This window comes from Marmota flaviventris, chromosome 7 (genome assembly GCF_047511675.1).
Source record: "Marmota flaviventris isolate mMarFla1 chromosome 7, mMarFla1.hap1, whole genome shotgun sequence".
Lineage (NCBI taxonomy): Eukaryota > Metazoa > Chordata > Mammalia > Rodentia > Sciuridae > Marmota > Marmota flaviventris.
Window position 1 is genome coordinate 98,736,082 of NC_092504.1, and position 26,921 is coordinate 98,763,002.

Genomic DNA, 26,921 nt, shown 5'->3' on the forward strand with positions numbered 1-26,921 from the left:
TGCAGAAAAGGTGTGTACAAATATGGATTGGGGGAATGTGGAAAAAGAACCTGTGGGATAGATATGAATGGAAGATTTTGATGTGAATTTATGATTTCTAATATATATGTACATATATATATGCATGCACTTATATGTGTATGCATGTATCTATGTGCACATGTATATGTAGGTATCTATATTTTTGTAGCTTGGTCTGATAAATGAATCAAGGAACAGAGACACCCCAGTATCAAGGAGAATTTCTAATGCCTGGATCTTGGTCACTAATTATATTCCCCATTAAACAGAACAGGATTCTTCTGAAAAATGACTGATTTTAATGTAGAAAGAAGGTGAATCTGTAATATCTTATTGTATCAGAAAGTGAGTTTTAAGAAACAAATAAAAAATGAGAGTATATCATAGGTACATAGGAACTAACTTGAAACCTTCCTCATCCCCACCACTGTTCCAAAGTTCAGCAATGAGTTATAAATCATTAAAATGGCATCCTTGAGACAATTTGGACAATAAATAGATAAGTAAATAGATTAAATAATGAAAAAATAATTGAAGAAGAAAGCAGATCTCTTGCTTACAGTAGAATACTGAGTGCTTGCTGATAAATGTAGAGGGAATATTGGATTTGATCAAAACTAAAATCAATGGTGAGGATCAGAGACTATCATGTACCTCCAAATATGATACCCTTAGAAAGCCATATCATCTATTTCCTGTTCTTCTCAAGAATACATAATACGGATATAATCATGGGGAACCCTAGGATAAATTCCAAATAAGAAAGGTTTATTGTACCAAAGGGGAACACAATGTTCTCCCAAGATGTTAAAAGTCTCAAAACACAAAGAAAAGCTGTGGAAATATCTTTGTATTAAAAGAGGCTAAAAAGACATGATGTCTAAGAGCAATATCTGATGCCATATGAGATCATGTATCTCATGGTAAAAATCAGTATAGTCATTTTAGACCAGTTTGGATTATGAATGGTAGATCATATGTATTATATCATTGATATGTTTACTGAATTTAATAACTGTACTATAATATATAAGGAAACATTCCTATTTTTCATTTATATATATAAAAGTGTTTAGAGGTGAAGGATCAATGCATATATATTTTTCATGTATGTGAATATACACACATACGTGTATGTGTATGTGTATATATATGTGTGTGTGTGTATATATGTATGTATGTATATATATATATATATATATATATATATATATATATATATATATATATATGGAGGGAAGCTGGTAGACAAAAAGAGAGAGGATACGTAAATAAAAAAAAGCAAATGGTGTAACATGTTAGAATTAGGTGAAACTAGGTAAACTTCCTACAGTTATTTTCTGTATTTTTTAATTTTTAAAACCTTTTTGTGAAACTCAAAGTTATTTTAAAATAAAAAGTTAAAAAGTAATATACAATATATTATGAGTTCATAGTTACACACATATGTATATATTTAATGTTAGTAAATTTATTAGTTAAGCTGAATTTATAAACCACTTGAATCTAAGATTTTATTTTTCTTAAGATGCTTAATAATATTGTTGTGTTAATTGAATATGTGTGTTGAGAAACATTGCTAATATAGTGTAATTTGTTTACTTAAAGCAATCATATTAGATCATATAGTTTTTATTTATGATCTTAATTTTCAGAATATTTTAAATGTTGAAATTGTTCATATGCTATCATTTAGAATATCATATTGAGATTATTCCTTTCTAGAAGTTTATATGCCTTGGTAAGGCATTTAATATATTACTATATTAGTATATAGGAATTTGATTAAAAGCTATATATTTTGTTTTGATGTGTGTAAGATCTTAATTCATCTACATTTTCTTCACTCCATTAAGAAATAAATTAAACTCTGATGTTATATACTCAGTAGCTTAGCTTTTAACTTGTGAAGTATCAAAATGTTCTATAGTTTCTCAATGGCATGTTTTCCTGTTCTTCACTAGAGATTTGTACCTATTAAATCAATCACCCCAGCTCCTGGCACATATAATGAAATTAGAACAGCTCTCAAGTACTCAAAGAAAACATCAGGACAGAAACACACCCCATTTGGTCAAAGAGCTGCCCGATTCATAGAGGACTGCAAGGCAGCGGAAATGCCAGGTTAGTAATTAATCCAAATATTTCTACTCTTTACTTTTATGTAGCTTAATATTCTTAACAAGATGGAAGCACCAGAGAGTACGATTGATGGTTATCATTTTAAGTTAACATTTTTTTAAGCATCAACTATGCACTAAACACATATAAGTCAAAATAAAGTACAGTTTTATTTAGATTTCACTTTTAATGTGTCGCACACCTTAATTGTAATTTGAAACTGTTTTTCTTTACTCAGTAAATCTCCTAATTTCCTCTTGGTAGATTAATAGATATAGATATAATTCATAACATTCATTTTTGTTAAAACATTTGTTTATATCAAATCACATTTTCTGATTTTTTTTTTATTGATTTTTAAAAAATAAACAGTGGGGCTGGGGATGTGGCTCAAGCGGTAGCACGCTCACCTGGCATGCGTGTGGCCCGGGTTCGATCCTCAGCACCACATACAAAGAAAGATGTTGTGTCTGCCGAAAACTAAAACATAAATAAAAAAAAATTCTCTCTCTCTCTTAAAAAAAAATAAATGACAGTGGAATGCATTACAATTCTTGTTACACATAATGAGCACAATTTTTCATATCTCTGGTTGTATACAAAGTATGTTCATCATACATGTACTTTGGATAATGGTGTTCATCACATTCCACCATCCTTGCTAACCCCCGGCCCCCTCCCTTCCCTTCCCAACCCTTTACCCTATGTAGAGTTCATCTATTCCTCCCATGCTCACCCTCCCTACTCGACTATAAGTCAGTCACCTTATATAAGAGAAAACATTCGGCATTTGTTTTTTTCTGGAATTGGCTAACTTTACATAGCATTATCTTCTTTAATGCCAACCTTTACCTGAAAATGCCATGATTTTATTCTCTTTTATTACTGAGTAATATTTTATTGTGTATATATGCCACATTTTTTTTATCCATTCATCTATTGAAGGGCATCTAGATTGGTTCCACAGTTTAGCTGTTGTGAATTTTGCTGCTATAAACATTGATGTGGCTGTGTCCCTGTAGTATGCTGTTTTTTAAGTCCTTTGGGTATAGACCAAGGAGAGGGATAGCTGGGTCAAATGGTGGTTTTATTACCAGATTTCCAAGGAATCTCCATATTTCTTTCCATATTGGCTGCACCAATTTGCAGTCCCACCAGCAGTGCATGAATGTACCTTATTCCCCACATCCTCTCCAACACTTATTGTTGTTTGTCTTCATGATAGCTGCCATTCTCACTGGAGTGAGATAATATCTTAGAGTAATTTTGATTTGCATTTCTTTAATTGCTAGAGATGATGAACATTTTTTCATATATTTTTTGATTGAATGTATATCATCTTCTGGGAAGTCTCTGTTCAGGTCTTGTCTCATTTATTGATTCTATTATTTGTTTTGTTGGTGTTTGGCTTTAAATTCATATGGAAAAATAAGAGACCCAGAATAGCTAAAGCAATCCTTAGCAGGAAGAGTGAAGCAGGTGGCATCACTATACCAGATCTTAAACTATACTAAAAAGCAATAGTAACAAAAACAGCATGGTATTGGCACCAAAACAGAGTAGTAGACCAATGGTACAGAATAGAGGACACCAGAGACTAACCCACAAAATTACAATTATCTTATATTAGACAAAGGAGCCAAAAACATGCATTGGAGAAAAGATAGCCTCTTCAACAAATGGTGCTGGGAAAACTGAAAATCCATATGCAACAAAATGAAATTAAACCCCTATCTCTCACCATGCACAAAACTCAACTCAAAGTGGATCAATGACCTAGGAATTAAACCAGAGACTCTGCGTCTAATAGAATAAAAAGTAGGTCCTTATCTTCATCATGTGGGATTAGGCCCCAACTTCTTTAGTAAGACACCTTTAGTGCAAGACTTAAAACCAAGAATCAATAAATGGGTGGGATCAAACTAAAAAGTTTCTTCTCAGCAAAAGAAAGAATCATATAGACAGCCTACATTTTGGGAGCAAATTTTTACCCCTCAAACACATCAGATAGAGCACATTTTCTGATATTTTCAATGGTTATTCTAGTATCTAGAGCTAAGAATATAGAACTAACATAACATATACTATTTTTATCCTATAGTTCTAATTATCTACTGCTGTATTAAAGAATGGCTTAAAAATAAATCATTTGTATTATATCTCATTTTTTGAGAAGACTAGAATGCAGGGCTCCAGTGGGACTGTCATAGCTTCATCATGTCTGACTTTTAAATGGTGTCATGGCCCCACAATACATGGCTAGAGCCAGGCATTGTGGCACATGCCTGTAATCCCAGTGATTCAGGAGGATGAGGCTGGAGGATGACAACTTTGGGGCTATCCTTAGCAACTTGGTCACTAAGTAGTTTAGTAAGATCCTGTCTCAAAATTTATATATATATATATATATATATGCCTGAGGATGTAGCTCAGTGATAAAGTACCCCCTAAGTTCACCTGAGTGAATCCCCCTCCCCCCAAAAAAGCCTTGACTAGATGCTGCAAGGCTTTTATTGACTCAACCATAGCACACCCATGATATCCCCTCTTCTGCATTCTATTAGTCAATGAGATCACTCAGTACAGCACATACTAAAGGCAAAGATGTGAAACTTTATCTCTCAGTGACAGGAGTAGCAAACAAATTATAGCTATATTTAATCTACTATATAGTCTACTCTCTGACCACAAAGTATGTGAATTCTTCCTATATGCTTCCATCCCTTCTTCTCAAGGACTCTAGAGCCCTATGCGATTATGGCCTGATCTTGGATTCTGGGATCTTGTCATCTAAATCAGGTGTAGCTGAGGATCTTAAGTATAGCTTAGTATGCCTCATTTTGAGTATGTCTCCTCTCTGTCAGAAGAGTTATAAAACAAGAAATGTGTTGTTTCATCTAACATACAAGGGTGAGGGAGAGAGAGAGAGAGAGAGAGAGAAATTGTTCCAGATACACCTATGTAAAAAGGAGAAAACTGTAAGTCCACAGCAGTCACATCACAATTCTGAAATACAACCAGATACAGATTGCTATTTTCTTCATTTGAGCTGAGGTAGACCAGAGAGGAAAAGTTTTCCATGGTTTCTAGTTTTACCTTTTGGGCTCTTGTTTGTATCCCCTAATTCATCCTTCATTTCTATGAGAAATAGGCTGTATTCACAGCTAGAACTTTCTCAGTCTTCTTCCTACCTGTAGATGAATAAGCTACTTTACATTTTGTCCAGTTAATATATCTTTCTTAAACCTGGTTGAATTGCTTATAAAATTTTTGTGAGTTTTTTATTGTATTAAATTATAATAAAATCTATTAGACAAAGTCACACATATATTTTATTGTAAAAGTCTTTTTCTACTTTGAGGCAGCTTGTTTGAACATCCTTAAATTCTTAGAAGCTCTATTGTCATAGTCAAGTGGGCCTAAGATTCTCATAAGCTCTTTTATTTAGTTGAATGATTCTATAAAGCACCACCCTAAATCTTTCTGAAACTGTAACAAAGAGTTTTACAGACACATCCTGCTTTTGGTCTTTTCCCTCAAACTACTTGTTCCTTTAAGAGATTTTTGTTGTCTAGAGAGGCTAGGAATGAAAAACATTATTTTAAAATTCAGAAAATCCTTATTCCTTTTTATTTTCTATAAATTCTTCTTGAAAAGTAAAAAGTTAAAGTGTTTAACTTTAAATTCAATTTGTTCTATCCATGTCTTCTCATATGTGGATAAAAGCAACTACTGACATATTTACATTCAGCCTGGAAATTTTTCTAGTTAGAATTTACTTGTTCATTAGGTATTTTCTTTATTATATCAAGTATGAGTTTTGCTAAATTTCTACTTTTATATGAGCAATTTTTTCTCCAGCCTCCCATAACATTTTTGTCAAGTCATCAACATCAGTATCCTCAAGGCCATTTTGAGAAGTCTTGAGGTTGCTCTGGCTTTGCATCCATTGTCAGGTTGTAAAGTCATTGCTACTATTATTTTTGGCTTTGTTATGGCATTACTCCATTTCTTGTTTAACTATTTGTTATTCATTTCATTGAGAAGTTGAATCTCACTCTTCTCCCTTTCAATCCTGGCTAGCCTTGGTGACTTTCTTGACCAGTGCAAAGTGATATATATATATATATATATATCAATCAGTGGAAGTGATATTCTAAATTTCCTGCAATTCTGATCAAAATCCCAATGGAATTCCTCATAGAAATAGAAAAAGCAATCATGAAATTCATCTGGAAAAATAAAAGACCCAGAATAGCCAAAGCAATCCTTAGCAAGAAGAGTGAAATAGGAGGCATCAGAATACCAGACCTTAAACTATACTACAGAGCAATAGTAACAAAAATGTCATGGTATTGGCACCAAAATAGAAATGTCGACCAGTGATACAGAATTGAAGACACAGAGATAAACCCACATAAATAGAGTTATCTCACACTAGACAAAGGCGCCAAAAACACATATTGGAGAAAAGATGGCCTCTTCACTGATTGGTGCTGGGAAAACTGGAAATCCATATGCAACAAAATGAAATTAAACTCCTGTCTCTGACCATGCGCAGAACTCAACTCAAAGTGGATCAAGGATCTAGGAATTAGAAGAGACCCTGCACCTAATATAAGAAAAAGTAGGACCAAATCCATATCATGGTGGATTAGGTCCTGACTTCCTTAACCAAACTCTTAAAGCTAGTGAAATAAAATCAAGAATTAACATATGGGATGGATTCAAACTAAAAAGCTTCTTCTCAGCAAAGGAAACAATCAATAATGTGAAGAGAGAGCCCACAAGTGGGAGAACATCTTCATTTCATGCACATCAGATAGAGCACTAATTTCCAGGATATATAAAGAACTCAAAAAGCTAACAGCAAAAAAAAATAAATAACCCAATCAATAAATGGGCTAAGGAACTGAACAGACACTTCCCAGAAGAAGATATACAATTCAGTCATCAAATATATGAAACAATGTTCAACATCTCTAGCAATTAGAGAAATGCAAATCAAAACTAAGATTTCACCTCACTCTAGTCAGAATAGCAGTTATCAAGAATACAAGCAATAATAAGTATTGGCGATGATGTGGGGAAAAGGGTAAACTGCCACATCAGTGTTCATAGCAGCTCAATTCACAATAGCTAAATTGTGGCACCAACCTAGATGCCCTTAAACAGATGAATGGATAAAGAAACTGTGGTATATGTACACAATGGAATATCACTCAGCATTAAAATAGAATAAAATTATGGCATTTGCAGGTAAAGGGATGGAGTTGGAGAATATTGTGCTAAGTGAATTTACTCAATGCCAAAATACAAAGGTTGAATGTTCTCTCTGATAAGTGGATGCTGATCCATAATGATGGGGTATTGTGGGGAAATTTAAGGAACTTTGATTGCAAAGGGGAGGGGACATAGGTGGGTAGGAAAAATGATGGAATGAGATGGGCGTCATTACCCTAGGAACAGATGGTGCGATTCTACATCATGTACAATCAGAGAATGAAAAGTTGTGCTCCATTTGTGTATAATGAATCGAAATGCATTCTGCTGTCATGTATAACTAATTAAAAACAAATAAAAAATGATCATATGGAAATTTGGCTTCTTTCAATGTAGCTATTAGAGTACAGTAATGCATTAGACCTGTCAAGAAGTTATGGGGCAAATTTGACTACTTATTGGATAGCTGCAATTTACTGCTAGAAGTCCTCCCCTAAACTTTCTAACTCTCCATTAGCAGATCTGATCAAGGATTCCTGGGCATTTCCTTACTTAATGATTAGAAAATGAATATGTAAAACTTTGATTTGAGTGAATCATATAATCATAATGACTTTTTATGCCAGAAGCTTAAAAATATAGTACCTGTGATGTATAGGCCATGGATATCCTGAGTCCTGAGGTCAGGCTATGGTTAATTACTTAAGCTTACCTACAGAATGTTATGTTGTGCTCTTGCACCAGAGTGATTATAGATCTGACATACTTTTCTTTTATGTACCTTAAATGGTTGTACAAATAGTTTTTATTATACTTTGTTTTTATCTTCCTAAACATTACTAGTAGAAGAAATATTGGAAGACACCAAGAATAATATAATTAACACTTAGGTTTTCTAAGAATTGATACAACAGAATTTTGGTAGGGACATTTGGTGTATAGATTTTGAAATTGGAATATTTTAAAAATTGGGGAGTTTGCTGCTTCAGACAAACTTGAATGTATCAAGAATATGAAGGATTTGCTTATATGGGATGATTTGATCACTTTAACATCTAGAATTAACCAAAGGATCATTTAGCAACTCAAAGACTCCTTTGTCTATTGTTTGTTTCTTGCCCATGATAAGAAAAGAGATTACACAGAGTATATAGCAATGCAATGATTTCTTCATCAAGGAGTTGTTGCAGAGTGCTTGGTGAAATGGTAAATTTGCAATTAGTTGTAAACTCTTTATCTTGTAGATTCATTTTGGAGAGTCAGTAGTCCACAGATCAGATTTTGAATAGTTTGATTTAGTCAATCCCTATTATTTCTAGATGATGAACTTGAAGCCCAGAAAAATAAGATTTAAGTGTGGTCTCATACCTGTCAATTTGCAGAGCTAATTTAGTAAAATCAACATGAGTACAACCAAGTTTAGTGTTGACTTTCAAGTATATCATATTTTATATAGTAGATATTACTGCTCACAGCAATAACTTTTTTTTAAAAAAAAGGGAGGAAGGGGCAAGGGGGGGCATAGGGTTAGTGAGAAATGATGGTGGAATGTGGTGGATATTATTATCCAAAGTGCATGTATAAAGACATGAATGGTGTGACTGTACTTTGTGAAGACAAGAGACATGAAAAAAATGTGCTCTATATGTGTGTTATAAATTGAAATGCATTCTGCTGTCATGTATAATAAATTAAAATGAATAAAATAAAAACAAGAAAAATTGAATTATAAAGAACAAACTCAAATATTTGCTTAAAATATTTGTATTAATAAAATTTTTTTGATAGCAAAGAATGTTGTTTGTATTTTTTGAATGAAAAATATTATGAATCTTTATTCATACTGTCACTGTAGAAAATATTACAGTTTATAATTATGTGCTCAAAGGTAAAGGGCAAAAATTAAAATAACTGCCATGATAAGGAGATCCGACGATAATGATTTTAATTTTTATTGTTTTTATGAAATTCAATTTACTTGCTATGTCAACCTTTGAACACTTTTTAGCTTTGAGATTTTTTTTCTGTTCTATTAAAGTATAATTTTCACAAAATAATGACTATTCATTTTGAGAGTACAGTTTGATAATTTTTTAGTAAATGTATGTAGTCAACTGTCATCCAAAGAGACTCAAATGCTATGTTAAGCAAAAAAGACATTTATATGGAATCTTAAATAGAAATTCATGGAATACAGATTCTAGTAAAGACCAGGGTGTGTTTCATTAGGTATAGTGTTAGAGGATTTTTTTGAAAATAAAGAGATATTTTAAGTGAGTGACTTAAGTTGCTTGTCAGGAATTTATGACTGGGATAAATTTACTTCTATTGCTCATTGTTCTAGCACAGAGCAGCTCAGAGGATATCATTGTTATTGGGGAAAAGTTCATTTTATACAATTATTAGGATCTTCCTTTTCAGCAAATAATTTTCTTTTGGTATGTTCAACAAGTTGACAAAGTAGTTGGCATAGCATTATGAGGTGTATAGTCACAAAAATGGAGTCATAGGTGTCAACTTTCTTTCAGACAGGCAACAACCATTAAAGTCAAGTTTTCAGAACATTTCCATAATTTCTAAAAAGTTCCCTCATGCTTCTTTGTATGATTTCTACCCTTACTCCTGACCTCAGGCAACTGTTTCTGATTCTGTGAATTTTGTTTTTATAAAATTTTATATAAGTGGAATAATGTATTATTCAGGAGTTTGTGACTGCCTTCTTTTACTTGGCATCAAATGTTTTTGAGATTCATTCCCATCATTGCATTTATCTTTTATTTTTTATTGCTGAGCTATATTTCATTATTTGAGTATAGTATTCCTATTCCATTATTTTCTTTACCTATTCATCAGCTGATGGACATTAGGTTGTTTTATTTTTGGAAATGCCTAGGAGTAAAATTTCTGGGTCATATGGTAAGAATATTTTTAATTTTATATGAACTTGACAAATATTTTAAAAGGGTTTATACCATTTTTGTATACCAATCAAAATATGAGAGCTTTTTCTAAAAAAAAGTTTCTTAATTTATTCAATTTGAAAAAGTAATTATCTGTATATTTATTCTTATGTATAATATTCTTTATAATTTTAGGTCCTGGGTTTTATAATATCCGAAACAAAACTGTAATCACCAATGTCAGCTTAGAGAATAAAAAGAAAAGTGCATTTGGTTCTTCTGTCCCTAGAACCTCGTTCCTGGTTCAGGAAAATGCTTGCACTACTCCTGGGCCTTCTCATTACCAGGTAACATGTTAATACAAAAATAATATTTTTATATCTAATGTCAAGCCCTTAGTGGTCTCTTAAAATCATGTCTGATAATAGAACTTGTAGATAGGACATTAATTATTATGACTATATTCCATATGTTAAGTAAAGATTGAGCATATTTTAGGAAAATGGCAGAAATAAGAAGATACAAATTTAGATGTATCTAGAGATGACAAATGTAACATTTGAAAAAATGTGCACTGGAGATTTCTTTTCTATGTAAACATCACACCCAAAAATTTGTTTTCTATAAAAATATCTATTTTTATTTTTTTATAAGACTCAATTCTCTTTTATTTTATTTATTTATTTATTTATTTATTTATTTATTTATTTATTTATTTATTTATTTATTTATTTATTTATTTTTATTGGTTGTTCAAAACATTACAAATCTCATGACATATCATCTTTCATGCATTTGATTCAAGTGGGTTATGAACTCCCATTTTTACCCCAAATACAAGTTGCAGAATCACATCGGTTACACATCCACATTTTTACATAATGCCATATTAGTGACTGTTGTATTCTGCTACCTTTCCTAGCCCCTACTATCCCCCCTCCCCTTCCCTCTCATCTTCCCTCTCTACCCCATCTGCTGTTATTCAATTCTCTCCCTTGTTTTCTTTTCCCCTTTCCCCTTACAAACTCTTATATGTAATTTTGTGTAACAATGAGGATCTCCTTCCATTTCCATACAGTTTCCCTTCTCTCTCCCTTTCTCTCCCCCCACTCGTCTCTGTTTAATGTTAATCTTTTCCTCATGCTCTTCCTCCCTGTTCTGTTCTTAGTTGCTCTCTTTATATCAAAGAAGACATTTGGCATTTGTTTTTTAAGGATTGGCTAGCTTCACTTAGCATAATCTGCTCTAATACCATCCATTTCCCTGCAAATTCCATGATTTTGTCATTTTTTAGTGCTGCGTAATACTCCATTGTGTATAAATGCCACATTTTTTTTATCCATTCATCTATTGAAGGGCATCTAGGTTGATTCCAGAGTCTAGCTATTGTGAATTGTGCTGCTATGATCATTGATGTGGCAGTATCCCTATAGTATGCTCTTTTAAGGTCCTCAGGGAATAGACCGAGAAGGGCGATAGCTGGGTCAAATGGAGGTTCCATTCCCAGCTTTCCCAGGAATCTCCATACTGCTTTCCAAATTGGCCGCACCAATTTGCAGTCCCACTAGCAATGTACAAGTGTACCCTTTTCCCCACATCCTCGCCAGCACTTATTGTTGTTTGACTTCATAATGGCTGCCAATCTTACAGGAGTGAGATGGTATCTTAGGGTGGTTTTGATTTGCATTTCTCTGACTGCTAGAGATGGTGAGCATTTTTTCATGTACTTATTGATTGATTGTATGTCCTCCTCTGAGAAGTGTCTGTTCAGGTCCTTGGCCCATTTGTTGATATGGTTATTTGTTATCTTATTGTTTAATTTTTTGAGTTCTTTGTATATTCTGGATATTAGGGCTCTATCTGAAGTGTGAGGAGTAAAAATTTGTTCCCAGGATGTAGGTTCCCTATTTACCTCTCTTATTGTTTCTCTTGCTGAGAAAAAACTTTTTAGTTTAAGTAAGTCCCATTTGTTTATTCTTGTATTTAACTCTTGGGCTATGGGCGTCATATTAAGGAATTTGGAGCCCGACCCCACAATATGTAGATCGGAGCCAACTTTTTCTTTTATCAGGCTTAGAGTCTCTGATTTGATATCAAGCTCTTTGATCCATTTTGAATTAACTTTTGTGCATGGCGAGAGAAAGGGGTTCAGCTTCATTTTGTTGCATATGGATTTCCAGTTTTCCCAGCACCATTTGTTGAAGATGCTATCCTTTCTCCATTGCATGCTTTTAGCCCCTTTATCAAATATAAGAAAGTTGTAATTTTGTGGATTGGTCTCTGTGTCCTCTATTCTGTACCATTGGTCCACCTGCCTGTTTTGGTACCAGTACCATGCTGTTTTTGTTACTGTTGCTCTGTAGTACAGTTTGAAATCTGGTATCGCTATACCTCCAGATTCACACTTCCTGCTTAGAATTGCTTTTGCTATTCTGGGTCTTTTATTTTTCCATATGAATTTCATGATAGCTTTATCTATTTCTACAAGAAATGCCGTTGGGATTTTGATTGGCATTGCGTTGAACCTGTAGAGAACTTTGGGTAATATCGCCATTTTGATGATGTTGTTTCTACCTATCCATGAACAGGGTACATTTTTTCCATCTTCTAAGATCTTCTATCTCTCTCTTTAGGATTCTTTAGTTTTCATTGTATAAATCTTTCACCTCTTTTGTTAGGTTGATTCCCAAGTATTTTATTTTTTTTGAGGATATTGTGAATGGGGTGGTTTTCCTCATTTCCATTTCAGAAGTTTTGTTGCTGATATACAGGAATGCCTTTGATTTATGTGTGTTGATTTTATATCCTGCCACTTTGCTGAATTCATTTATTAGCTCTAATAGTTTCTTTGTAGAGCCTTTTGGGTCTGCTAGGTATAGAATCATGTCATCGGCAAATAGTGATATTTTAAGTTCTTCTTTTCCTATTTTTATGCCTTTAATTTCTTTTGTCTGTCTAATTGCTCTGGGTAGTATTTCAAGGACTAAATTAAATAGAAGTGGTGAGAGAGGGCATCCCTGTCTCGTTCCAGATTTTAGCGGGAATGCCTTCAGTTTTTCTCCATTTAGAATGATGCTAGCCTGAGGCTTAGCATATATAGCTTTTACAATGTCGAGGTAAGTTCCTGTTATCCCTAGTTTTTCTAGTGTTTTGAACATAAAGGGATGCTGTACTTTGTCGAATGCTTTTTCTGTATCTATCGAGACGATCATATGGTTCCTATCTTTAAGTCTATTGATGTGGTGAATAACATTTATTGATTTCCGTATATTGAACCAACCTTGCATCCCAGGGATGAATCCTACTTGATCATGGTGCACAATTTTTTTTATATGCTTTTGTATTCGATTCGCCAGGATTTTATTGAGAATTTTTGCATCTATGTTCATTAGAGATATTGGTCTGTAGTTTTCTTTCTTTGAAGTGTCTTTGTCTGGTTTCGGGATCAGGGTAACGTTGGCCTCATAGAATGAATTTGGAAGAGCTCCTTATTTTTCTATTTCTTGAAATAGCTTGAAAAGTGTTGGTATTAATTCTTCTTTGAAGGTTTTGTAAAACTCCGCTGTATACCCATCCGGTCCAGGGCTTTTCTTGGTTGGTAGTCTTTTGATGGCTTCTTCTATTTCTTCCTTTGTTATTGGTCTGTTTAAATTGTGTGTGTCTTCCTGACTGAATCTGGGCAGATCATATGACTTAAGAAATTTATCGATATCTTCACTGTCTTCTATTTTATTAGAATATAGGGTTTCAAAATACTTTCTAATTATCTTCTGTATTTCTGTAGTGTCTGTTGTGATATTGCCTTTTTCATCCTGTATGTTAGTAATTTGACTCTCTTCTTCTCTTCGTTAGCATGGCTAAGGGTCTGTCGATCTTATTTATTTTTTCAAAGAACCAACTTTTAGTTTTATCAATTTTTTCAATGGTTTTTTTTGTTTCAATTTCATTGATTTCCGCTCTGATTTTAATTATTTCTTGTCTTCTGCTATATTTGCTGTTGCTTCCTTTTCTAGGGTTTTGAGATGTAGTGTGAGTTCATTTATTTGTTGGTTTTTTCTTTTTTTGAGGAATGAACTCCAGGAAATGTCAATTCTCTATATTTTGTTTTCTGCAGAATTTTTTTTGTTGTTGTTTTTCAGAACTACCTTTTCAAGGATGATTATATACCAAATATCTTTCAAGGATCTATTATCTTTCTCCCAAGCAAAGAATATTGTTCTTACCCATTATAAAAGATATTTTTTGTAGTGCTTGGTGGGGATTGAACTGAGGGCCTTGTTCATGTGAGGCAAGCACTCTACCAACTGAGTCATATCCCTTGCCCCATAGGTATCCATTTTTTACCATCTATCTTGCCTTCATTAGGGTTTGAGGGTAAGGAGGACTGACTAAGTGTTTGTTTGTTTATTTATTTATTTATTTAATGTGGTGCTGAGTATTGAGCCCAGGGCCTAATGCATGTGAGGCAAGTGCTCTACCACTGAGCTACAACCCCAGCCCTCATTTATTCTTTTTTTTAATTTTTTTTTTTAGTTGTAGTTGGACACAATACCTTTATTGCATTCATTTATTTTTATGTGGTGCTGAGGATCAAACTCAGGGTCCTGTGCATGCTAGGCAAGCCCTCTGCCACTGATCCACAATCCCAGCCCACATTTATTATTTTTTTAATATTATGTTTTAAATGTCTGTATTAGTGCTTTATAATTGTACAGAATCGTGAGGTTCTTTGTGATATAATCATATATGCATACAACATAATTTGCTCTATTTCAGTCCCTATTACTACTTCTTTCCCTTTCTTCTTCCCTCCTCTCATTCCTAGTATTCTACTGATATTCCTTCTATTGGTTATTTTTTAAATTGGTGCTTTATAGATATACATAAAGGTGAAATTCACCATGGTACATTCAAATATGTATCTAGCATAATTTGGTCAATTTCATTCTGCATTTCCTCCCTTTTCCTCTCTTTCCTCACTCTTCTCAATCCCCTTATATTTCACTAATCTTCCTTCTATTTTCATAAGTTCATCCCCTTTTCTCCCCCCCCTTATTTTGCTGTAGCTTCTGCATATGAGAGAAGACATTCAACTCTTGACAAAACTGAGTCTGTCTTATTTCACTTGACATGATGTTCTCCAGTTCCATAAATTTATCAGCAAATGCCATAATTTTATTCTTCTTTATGGCTGAGTAAAACTCTTTGTATATACATACCACATTTTCTTTATCTATTCATCTGTTTACAGGTACCTAAATTGGTTCCATATTGTGGCTACTGTGAATTGTGCTGCTACAAAATTTGATGTGCTTATATCACTATAATTTTCTGATTTTAGGAACTAAATACCAAGGAGTGTGATAACTGGGTCATATGGGAATTGTCTTCCTAGTCTTTTGAGGAATTTTCATACTGCTTTCCAAAGTTGTTGTACTAATTTACAGTCCTACCACCAATGTGTGAGTGGACCCTTTCCTCCGTTTCCTCACCCATTTATTATTATTTGTATTCCTGATAATTGCCATTCTGAGTGGAGTAAGATGAAATTTCAGTATAGTTTTGATTTGTAGTTCCCTGATTTCTAGGGATATTAAACATTTTTTCATATATTTATTGGCCAATGTATTTCATCTTTTGAGAAATGACTATTTAGTTCTTTTGCCCATTTATTGATTGGGTTATTTGAATTTTTGATGTTAAGTTGTTTGAATCCTTTGCATATTCTAGCCATCAATCCAGTGTCAGAGGGCAGCTGGCAAAGATTTTCTTTCGTTCTGTAGGCTGTCTTTATGTTTCCTTTTCTGTGCAGAAATTTTTAATTTGATGCTGTGCCATTCATTGATTCTTGGTTTTATTTTTTTAGCACTAGGGATCTGGTTAAGAAAGTCAGTTCCAATGCCAATATGTTGTAATGTTGAGCCTATGTTTTCTTCCAACATCTGCTAAGTTTCTGGTCTAAATACTAGGTTTTTGATCCACTTTGACTTGACTTTTGTGCAAGGCCAAAGACAGGGATCTAGCTTCATTCTTCTACATATGGATATGTACTTTCCTAATACCATTTGTTAAAAAGTATATCTTCTGTAATGTATGTTTTTCCACCCTTTTCGAGTATCAGATGACTGCCTGTATATAAACGGGTTTCTTTCTGTGTCTTTTGTTCTGTTTCACTGGTCTTTATGTCTATTTCAGTGCTATTACCATGCTGCTTTTTGTTACTGTAGCTCTGTTGTATTTGGCATTCAGTATTGTGATGCCTATTTTTATTGAAGTACCTATGGTTGTAACTCAGACTCTGGTAGATTACAGAAAATTTGACAAACTCTATAGTCAAGAGTGAAAGATCATAAACATGTCTAAATTTAAAAAATTCAGTCTGATATCTTTGTGTTTAGTTGTAATATTAATCCATTCATGCTTAATTTGATTATTTTTTATTAGTATTGTGTATACACAGACACCTCCCCTCACCCCGTATTAAGGAGATACCATATAGGCCAGTTTATTTTGACATACTGGTCTCAAAATTTTTTTCTGATTAATAAAATATTTATTTTATTCTATTATAGCTACCTCTATTACATTTTTAGTTATGCATTGTTTTACTATTTTTAATGCTTGTCATTAAACTATGAGGCATCCATTAATTACTGCAGTTTGATGAAAAGATAAGTTTTACCACTTCCTCAATAATGCTTAGAACATTTTAACTCCATTTTGCTATATCCTGTTTTTGTTTAATTATTGTCACACATTTTAAATTTATATCTTAAAAGCCATTTGAATATTATTGTTTTGTATTCATTTATATGTATCCACATGTTTACACTTTGTGTTGTGCTTCTTTGTTTTCTGCATTTCCATGTTTTAATGTGGAATCATTTATCTTCTGTCTGAAAAACTCCCTATCCTGTTGATTCAGGTCTGCTGTTGCTGAATTATTGTTAAGTTTGGTTTGTATGACAATGTCATTATTTTGCAATTTTTGAATGATTTTCTTAGATATAGACTTTTTAGGTAATTACTTCCAGCCCTTTAATGGTGTCATCCCATTTTTTTTTTTTTTTGGCTTTTATTTCCATTGAGAAGTAAATTATTGGGTATAATTTTCTTCTTTGAAAGAAATTGACTTTTGTTTTTGGTCTTTTTTCTTTGTCTTTGATATATTTTATTTTTAATACATTTGCCTGATGTTTACAGACACTTTAAGTCTCTGGATTGATGTCTTTTATCAGTTTGGAAGAATTCTTGACTGTTACTTCATACTTTTTTTGTCCTATCCTTTGTTACTGTCTTTCTGTATATGTTAGACCTACACAGCATGCCCCAAACATATCTTAGAATGACTCTGTATTAAGCCTTCTTTTTCCTCTTCATGCTTTGGTTTAGATATTTTCTACAGGGTTAGCTTTCAATTTACTAATCTTTTATTCAACTGTGTTTCAACTGCTGTTTAGTCACTCTATTGAATTTTAATCTCAGATATTCTATTTTTTAGTTCTAGCATTATTTATTAATGGGTTCAATTCTCAGGTAAAATTCTCCATGTTTAAGTCTTTTTATCTATTTTCCCTTTGTTTTGTTGAACACAGATTAATCATAGTTATTTAAAAATTCTATTTATTTATTTATTTATATATTTAGATACCAGGATTGAACCCAGAGGTGCTTAATTACTGAGCCACATCCCAAACACTTTTTATTTTATGTTTTTTATTTTGAGACAGGGTCTCCTTGCTTAGTGTCTTGCTAAGTTGCTGAGGTTGGCTTTGATCTTGTGATCCTCCTGCCTCAGGCTCCCAAACTGCTGGGATTATAGGCATGTGCCTCCACGCCTGAGCAATCATAGTTATTTTAAAGTCCTTGTTTAGTATTATATCTGTGTCACCTTATTGGTTTATTGTTGAATTCTGTTAATTGTTTTCTGTTGATATTTAACCATACATTATAACTTTTGGAAAGCCCTGTACTTTTTAATATAATGACATGTATTATGTATAAAACATAGTCCAGATTCTAAATTGTGTTTTTATCTACTCAATAGGCTTCATGCTTTCCTCTGTAAGGCATATAAGGGTGAGAGATCAGCTTAATACAATCATGTGTAGTACTGATTACATTTTTGCCAGTGCTTTGTTTACCTTTGGTTGTTTCATTTTCTTAAGTATAATCCCTCTGGGACCTCCAAGGTGAACCTGATGTATTTAGGGTCCTTCTTTCTGGCAGGTCCTGAACTACATCTTCGATGCTTTTGTGTTTCAGTATTTTGGCTTACATTTTTAACTTTGCCCTGCTTTTACCTCTCACAGATATTCTGATGAGAAAACAGACCAGGTGTTTTTAGGTACTTCAAGTCTGCAATTTTGTCATTTTGTCCCAATAAAAGACAATAAGATAATTTCTCAGTTCCTTAGCAGCAGCAGCCTTGCGCTAGGCCTAAGCCCAGATTCCTATTGTATTATCTAGTCTATTATCAGCACATGCTCCAGTGAGAAAGCACCTGCTGATTGACAGTTCACCACTCAGAGGCTCTACCCTTTTCAGAATTTTAGCCCTCTGATCTGTGTTACTTCTATTACTCTATGAGGCCTTTCAAAATAAGACTTTGTTATATTTTATCTGGATTAATTGTAAATTGTTCATGGTTGGAAATGTGGTGTGCTACAAACTACTTATTCCCTTTAAAGTCAAAATCATCCAAAGAGGAATTCACTTATTATTATTTAAGCTTGGATACTTCTACTCCTTAAATAGTAAAAATTGCAGAATGCTTTAGAAATTTCTTATAGCATAACTTCTAGTACCACGTACATGACATTGATAATACATTGATAAAAAAATTATTTTTCAATTGAAAAAATTTAAAAGCTACACAATAATGATATTAGCTTATATATTCTTTATTTGAAGGCGTTTGCATTTTTAAAAAATGTGACTGTGATTGTTCTGTTTTCTTTTGAGTGACTACATAGAAATACCATGAAAAAACGAGTGGAAAAGTTACATTTTAGCATTTACGCTAAAGAACTGATACAGTGTCACAGATACAGTATATGGGGATGGACTTTTTCCCCCACTGAATTAATGTTAAAAATGTGAAAAGTGGAAGAGAGAAACCTCTAACTATTTTCTACTATGTGTCAAAATCTGAAATATTAAAGATGAATAAAAAGTGTGAATACACAAAAACATTGTGAATATACAAAAACAAATATGAGAATGGAAAATAAATCCTATCCCTTTTGTATAAACAAATAGTATTGTTACTATTATACAGTTTAAATTATTAAATGAATGCAAATGAATAAATTATGATAAGTCAGAGAAAGTATAATATCACAAAGGTTAATTAATTGCTAATTAAAGTTTTAGATTACCAGCTTCCTCTAGCCTATTAATTTATATCTTCAATGCATATTAGGGATTATGGTATTTAAGAGCATTGATTACTTTGCATAGGAAATGTATTAATACATTACCACATAATTTAGTTATAGCTAATACATTTTATTTTATGCATTAATAATAAATCATTAGCAGATAATACTACATAAATGTATAAATACATTATACTCATATATTATTGAGATTAAAACCCTCTGGTTGTAAAATGGAACAAGAATTGATGTCTGAATTAGATATCAGAATATATCTAGAAATTCACCCCTAATATTTTTAAATAATGTATACAGATCCATCATACTTACCTACAAGTTCATATAATCAACTGTTTCCATTGTAATATTTCACTGAATTAAATCTTTTTAAATTCTATATCCTATTTAAAATTATAGTTTTTTATGAGTACATGTCTATTTCTATTTAGTGACAAAGCATTATTGATGATCTTCATTGCAAACAATTTTTAGAGTGCTACATATATTGATAAAAATAAATGGTATACTAGTTTTAACCACTTCTTTCAACATGCCTTTTTGAATTCATAGGTTTGTGGACTTTGTGATGCATTACCTAACTTGACTAGCCAATATGCTGCCTTCTTATCAAGAACAGAAAGAACTACTAAAGTATTAGATACGGTAAGCAGACTTTTATAATTAAACTTATTTGTAATCTAGGAAACAAGGAGGAGACTGCATAACATAAATATTATATTATTAATTGATAGATGTACCTGAACACCTGTTGTGAAATCTTTGCTAACTGATAATTCCATATTTTTAAAGTTGAACAAAATTATTGAAACTCAGAGTAAATTGTTTTTCTACGAGGGAATCACTTGTAGTTGAGGTCTTACCAGAAATTTTATTCATAGAATAGATGTGAAAGTTAAACTTAAGTGTGTTGAATATGGAATAGAAAGTTTACCCATAGTATAATTTATTTCCCTCTACAATTTAAATTCATCTTGAACCCTAAACCTCTTCAGTTATTTTTCACTCCTGTTAACTACATTATAAACTCTGTTTATGTGATTTTTTAAACTGAAGTATCATTATTTTACAAATAGTTAAAATTGAGTAGATTGAAAATTATAAAGCAGACTAAATTTAAAAATGAATAGTGACTATTTCAGATTGAATTTGCAAGAAGATCAAGGTAAAATTTACAGTTAAAAAGTTATATCCACAGATAATGCTACTATAGTTTGAATGTTTACCTCATTATCCCTAATTCATATGTTGAAATTAATACCCAAGGTGATAGTATTAGGAGGTAAGACCTTCTGGGAAGTAATTAGATCATGAGGACAGATCTCTTTCAAATAGGATTAGTGGCCTTATGAAATAGGCCCAAGGGAGCTGCTCCCTGTGAGGTCATAGGGAAAAGGAAGGAGACACTGAATCTGCTTGTTCTTTGATCTTAAACTTTCCAGCCTCCAGAACTATGAGAAATAAATTTTTGTCATTAATAAGCTACCTAGTTTATGTTATTTCATTATAGTGGCCGAAACAAATTAAGACAAATGTCACAGTTTAGTCCTGTGTTTATGAAGTACAAGACTATCTTTACAAGATATTATTAATAACAAATGATCAAGACAGGATCATTAAACAGAGTTTAAAATGCAGCTAAACATCTATATCAGAGCATTGCTTAGTAAAATAAATACTGCTAAATGAGACAATGCCAAGAATTTATCTATAATGTTTTTAATAGTAAAATCAGCAGTATGAAATCAGGGTGCACTGATTTAAGGAAATGATAAATGCACTGCTAATTAATATAACTATATGAAATGTAAGGGATTAGATTAATTTAGTGAGGCATTCAGGAATGGATTTGTTTTTTTTCTGAGGCACTAACTGAATTTGAGATAGGGTCAAAATTAGTATCAGGTTCTATGAGTTTTTTTTTTTTTTGCTTTGTTTATTTTGTAGCTCTTAATTCAAAAGACAGATTAAAATCATCTAGCAGTCTTTCTTTCCTTCCTTCCTTCCTTTCTTCCTTCCTTCCTTTCTCCTTCCTTCCTTTCTCCCTCCCTCCCTCCCTCCCTCCCTTCCTTTCTTCCTTCCTCCCTTCCTTCCTTCCTTCCTTCCTTTCCTCGGGATTGAATCCAGGGGCACTTAACTGAGCCACATCCCCAGTCCTTTTTTTGTTTTTTAATTTTAGCCTGGTGCAGTGGTACATGCCTTTAATTTCAGTGGCTTGGGCTGAGAAAGGAGGATCACAAGTTCAAAGCCAACCTCAGCAATGGCAAGGCACTAAGCAACTCAGGGAAACCTTGTCTCTACATAAAAATACAAAATAGGGCTGGGACCAGTGGCTGAGTGCCTCTGAGTTCAATCCCCAGCATCCACCCCTAAATAAAAATAAAATAAATTTTTATTTAGAGATAGGGTCTTGCTATGTTGCTTAGGGCCTTCTAAATTGCTAAGGCTGGCTTTGTATTTGTGATCCTCCTACTTAGCCTCTCCAGCTGCTGGATTACAGGCATGTGCCACTGCTCTTGGCATCTAGCAATATTCTTAACATATAATATTGTTAAATAAGTGTGTTATTTCAGTAAATTATTTCTTCATGCCAGGGAATTTTGGATTTGGTTGTATGTCTGATTTACATATCTCAGGGTCTGTGACATAAATCATTAAGTGTTTTAATACTAATAAAATTATTTTAAATTTATGAATATTTAGATTACAAAGTCTTTTTTTAAAGAAAGAGAGAGAGAGAGAAATTTTTTTTAATATTTATTTTTTAGTTTCAGTGGACACAACATCTTTATTTTATTTGTATGTGGTGCTGAGGATCAAACCCAGCACCCTGTGCATGCCAGGCAAGTGCGCTACCGCATGAGCCAAATCCCCAGCCCTTAAAGTCATTTTTATCATAAAATTATGGGTACTAGGAAAGAAAAATGGAAATCTCTGATGGCATCTAGAGGAGTACATATGTATATTATACTTTATGTTTATAGTAGAAAAAGATAGTATAGATTTATTAAAAAGAAGAGTTGTTCCACCAATTTCTTTGACCTAATTTAAATTTTTTATCTTGCAACTTAATCTGTCTTTGGATATGCAATCTACTTTTTGGTGATCTCTCTCTTTTCACAAAAACATTTGCAATTAAAACTATTGGGTAGGAATCTGATTTCCCAAGAAGCAAAATAGTTTAATCATATAGAAAACCTGGATTTTTGAATCCCTTCTGCAAATGAAAATGCTATTTGAGCAGGTAAGTGCATATGTAGATGATGAAAAATCCAAATGATGACCTCAAAACAAAATTGAAATAATTTTTCAAATAATGGAATTTTATAAGTTTCATTTAACATGAAACTACTAGAAAATTTATGTCCTAGATATTTTAGGTATTCCATATATGTGGATATGTATACTGCAACCTTAAAGGAGGTTATACTATTCAAATTATTAAGTTTTTTTTTATATAAAAACATAAAAATCTCTTTGACCTCTGGTTTAATATGAGCCAATTTTTATACCCCTCTTCCTTTTTAAGGTCCCAATATAATATTTTTTTATTTCAAATAAACTAAAACATAAGCATTATGTGAATAAAAATTGAAAATATAAGAAATGGAGGATGGATACAAAACAATTATCTATTTATTATGTGCTCTAGAAGCAGAATGTTGAGAAAATCGTTGAGAGTATAGGATATAAAAACCAATCATCCTAAGTTGAGCAAAGACATTAGTTTTATTTGAGGAGCTCCACAAAATACCAAGGAGAATGAATTTTAAGAGTTATACATTTTTTTCACATTCTTTTACATTTCTAGAAGACCATAAATAAGGAGAATATTCTTGAAGCTTCCACAGAGAAATGTAAATAGGTATCCTACAAATGGAGGACAAATATAAGTAATATCAGCCACTTGCTTAGCAGCATTACCAATAGTAAAGAGCTAGGAGGTAATGGAATAATATTTTGTCAAATTTCTCAGAGGAAATAATTTTTGATGTAGAATTCTGTCTGTGTCCCAAGATGAATCAAGAAATTTCTGGCATGCAAGAGCTCAGAATGTTTCATAAGCTTACATCCCCATGTAAAGAATTGCTTTAGCAAAGTAAATAAATACAAATAAAAAGAGGACACTGAAGAATGCTGACATAAATACAGAGAATAGAAACTTAGTATTTCCTGTTTGAAATAACAAAAAGTAAAAAAAAATTAATAAGGAATGTATTTCAGCTCATGCTTGAAATATTCAAGAGGCAGGGATTTGGTAACAGAATATCATTTATTTTTCTCTGTGTTTGGTTATATTATGTGGTTATATAGTGAATAATAATGATAATTTAAATCTCTTTTATAATTTAAACAACATAAAATAATCTTGTTTATAATTAAAACAACATATAAAAATCCCAAGAGGTCTTATTATAAGAAAGACTTTAATTATTAGTAATAATAAAAAATAAAATCAAGAGGTTAAGAGGTGGTTTGTGTGCCAAATTTCACATTTCATAGTTAACAGATATAAATAAAACCCTGAAAGATCAGTATTACTCCTTATATTAAATTTGTGATGGTAAATACAACAAACACACAAAACGAAAGGTGGGACATGTCTGTAATCTCGGCTATTCAGGAGGCTAAGGCAGGAGGATTGCAAGTTGGATCCACCCTGAGCAACTTAGTAAGACCTTGTCTCAAAATTAAAACAAGCAAACAAACAAAATAGGCTGGGGATGTGGTTCAGTGTTAGAACACTTGCCTAGTATGCATGGAAGCCCTGGGTTTGATCTCTGATACTGAAAAAGAAAAAGAAACAAAAAGATTCTGTCATTTGTTTAAAGGAATTATTTTCTAGAATGGAACCAGGGAAAGGTTAAAGGTAGATAATTGTTCTGTTTATTTTAAAACACTGAATATGATTTGATTTTTATTTGTGAAATGAAGATATTTTAAAAGAAAAGTAAAAAACAGTACTTAAATGATTTAATATGATAAACCTATGCTTGTACTGACCAACTCTCTGAAAATAATAAAAAATTTTTTAAAAAACATATTCATGAATATTTTTGAGTATAGATTTCCACAGTATACAGACTAAAGGCTAAAGGAGGGAGAGTTCTATTGGAGTGGCAAGTAGAATGCTGAAGCGAGCTTTCTCCTTAAGGGTGTTTGCGAACCATTTGAGTTTGAGTTAATTTTTATACCTTCAGAAACCTCCTGGGGGTGAGATAAAGCCTAAGACTTTCTCACAGTAGGTAGTCCTAAAGAAAAAAATGTTAAAACTAAAGAAAAAAATGTTAAAACTCTAATGGACAAACTACACAGATTAAGAGTAAAATGCAAAAAAAAAAAAAAAAAAAAAAAAAAATTACCTTCCCTATATCACCAGAGGATTTAATGGAATATTGCCTGTGAATTTTGGTTTTGAACCTGTGAGAAAGAAATTACCCCTGAGTATATGTCATATTTCACCTTCATTTAATGAGATGAATTATTAGAAACCACAAAACACTTCTATAGACATTAATGAAATTAATTTTATTAATATACATAAGAGCCAGTGCTTTTATAGTGCTTATTCTATGCCAGGTACTATTTCAAATGCATATTAACTCATTTGAGTACCGTAATTATGATTATTTTTAAATTTTTTTTTAAATACACAATAATAGTGGAATGCATTACACTCATTATTATACATAAACAGCACAATTTTTCATAACTCTGTATATAAAGTATGTTCACGCCAAATTATGCCATTATACGTGTACTCTTTTTTTTGCATTACAATTCTTAATACATATATATACCACAATTTTCATATCTCTGTTTGTATATAAGGTAAGTTGACAGCAAATTCAAATCCTCATACATGTATTTTGTATAATGATGACCATCACATTCCATCATCCGTGCTAATCCTCTTCCCCATCTCTTTCCCTCCCACCCCTCTTCCCTATCTAGAAATAATCTTCCTCCCATGCTCTCCCTCTCTACCCGACTTTGAGTCATCCCCCCCTTATATCAGAGAAAACATTCGGCATTTGTTTTTTTCAGATTGGCTAACTTCACTTAGTGTTATCTTTTCTAATGCCATCCATTTACCTGCAAATGCCATGATTTTGTTCTTTTTTTAGTGTTGAGTAATATTCCAATGTGTATAAATGCCACATTTTTTTTTTTTATGCATTCATCCACTGAAGGACATCTAGGTTGGCTCCACAGTTTATCTATTGAGGAAATTGAAGCATAGAATTTGAGGCTTAAAGGGCAGAGCCAGCATTCAAACTGAGGCAGTGCAGCAATAGAAGTTACTCTTAAGCATATTTTTTATGGCATTCCTCTCTGGCTTGAAAAATTTGGCTCAACTAGAATAAATATTATAGTATTATCACTGATTTTTTTTGTAATTTAAAATAAAAAATAAATGAATGTCAAGGTCTTAGACATTTTATAAGTTACAGAACTTTTTTTTTTTTTTTCTAAATTGCTGTCATTTAGCAGAAACAGAGAGGATTCAGTATTAGGAATAACATTGTTGAAAGTTAATTTTCTTCCAGTTATTGAGAGATTAAAATTAAGTAATGGCTATGACTTTAAAGGGGAAGTCATTGGAAGAGTTTGATATACTTTCTTAGGTTAATTAAGGGTTCATAAAAGGCTATCATTTGGCTAGTGCCAACTGGTATCTAAACATATTACAAAAAATTGTGCTTTCTATTGAGCTTTTTTATTTGGTTTATTGTTTCTTTCATTTCAAGGATTTCTGACTGGATTTTTTTGGAGTCTCTATTTCTTGAAGTAATCTTTTGCTACCTGTATTTGCTGTCTTATCTCTTTGTTGGAGTGATCAATTTTTGCCTGTATTTGCTCTTTTAGGTCATTCTTTAATTTGCAGATCATTTTGATTATGAATCTTCTGAACTCCTTCTCTGACATTTCATCAACTTTACTGTCCATGGGTTCTATTATTGTAGTATCCTTGTTGGTTTGGGGCACTTTCCTCCCTTGTTTTTTCATGTTGTCTATGTGTCTTCCTTTCTTACAGTGTTGATCTTGGGTATTACACTTTCTTGTAATATCTGTGCAGATTATCTGTATCTCACCTTGATGTTGGGCTTCAAGACTCTGCTGATGTTCCTCCATCTATGCTACTGCAACTAAAGGTGGTGGCAGCAATAGCCGAGGTAACTCTAGATAATAGTGGAGGTGCTCCAAGATGAATGCAATATCTCACAGGGTAGGGCTGAAAGGATGCACCTTTCAC

General features: G+C 32.6%; 1 protein-coding gene across 1 annotated transcript in view; it reads left to right on the forward strand.

The window, feature by feature from the left end:
- The window catches only part of Stpg2 (sperm tail PG-rich repeat containing 2), a 567,583-nt gene that overhangs the window by 148,524 nt on the left and 392,138 nt on the right, over nucleotides 1-26,921 (forward strand). Inside the window, exons 8-10 of the mRNA XM_034636578.2 lie at nucleotides 1,986-2,145; nucleotides 10,461-10,612; nucleotides 20,216-20,308. Coding sequence (XP_034492469.2) covers nucleotides 1,986-2,145; nucleotides 10,461-10,612; nucleotides 20,216-20,308 — 405 coding nt within the window. The remainder of the gene's footprint in view (nucleotides 1-1,985; nucleotides 2,146-10,460; nucleotides 10,613-20,215; nucleotides 20,309-26,921) is intronic.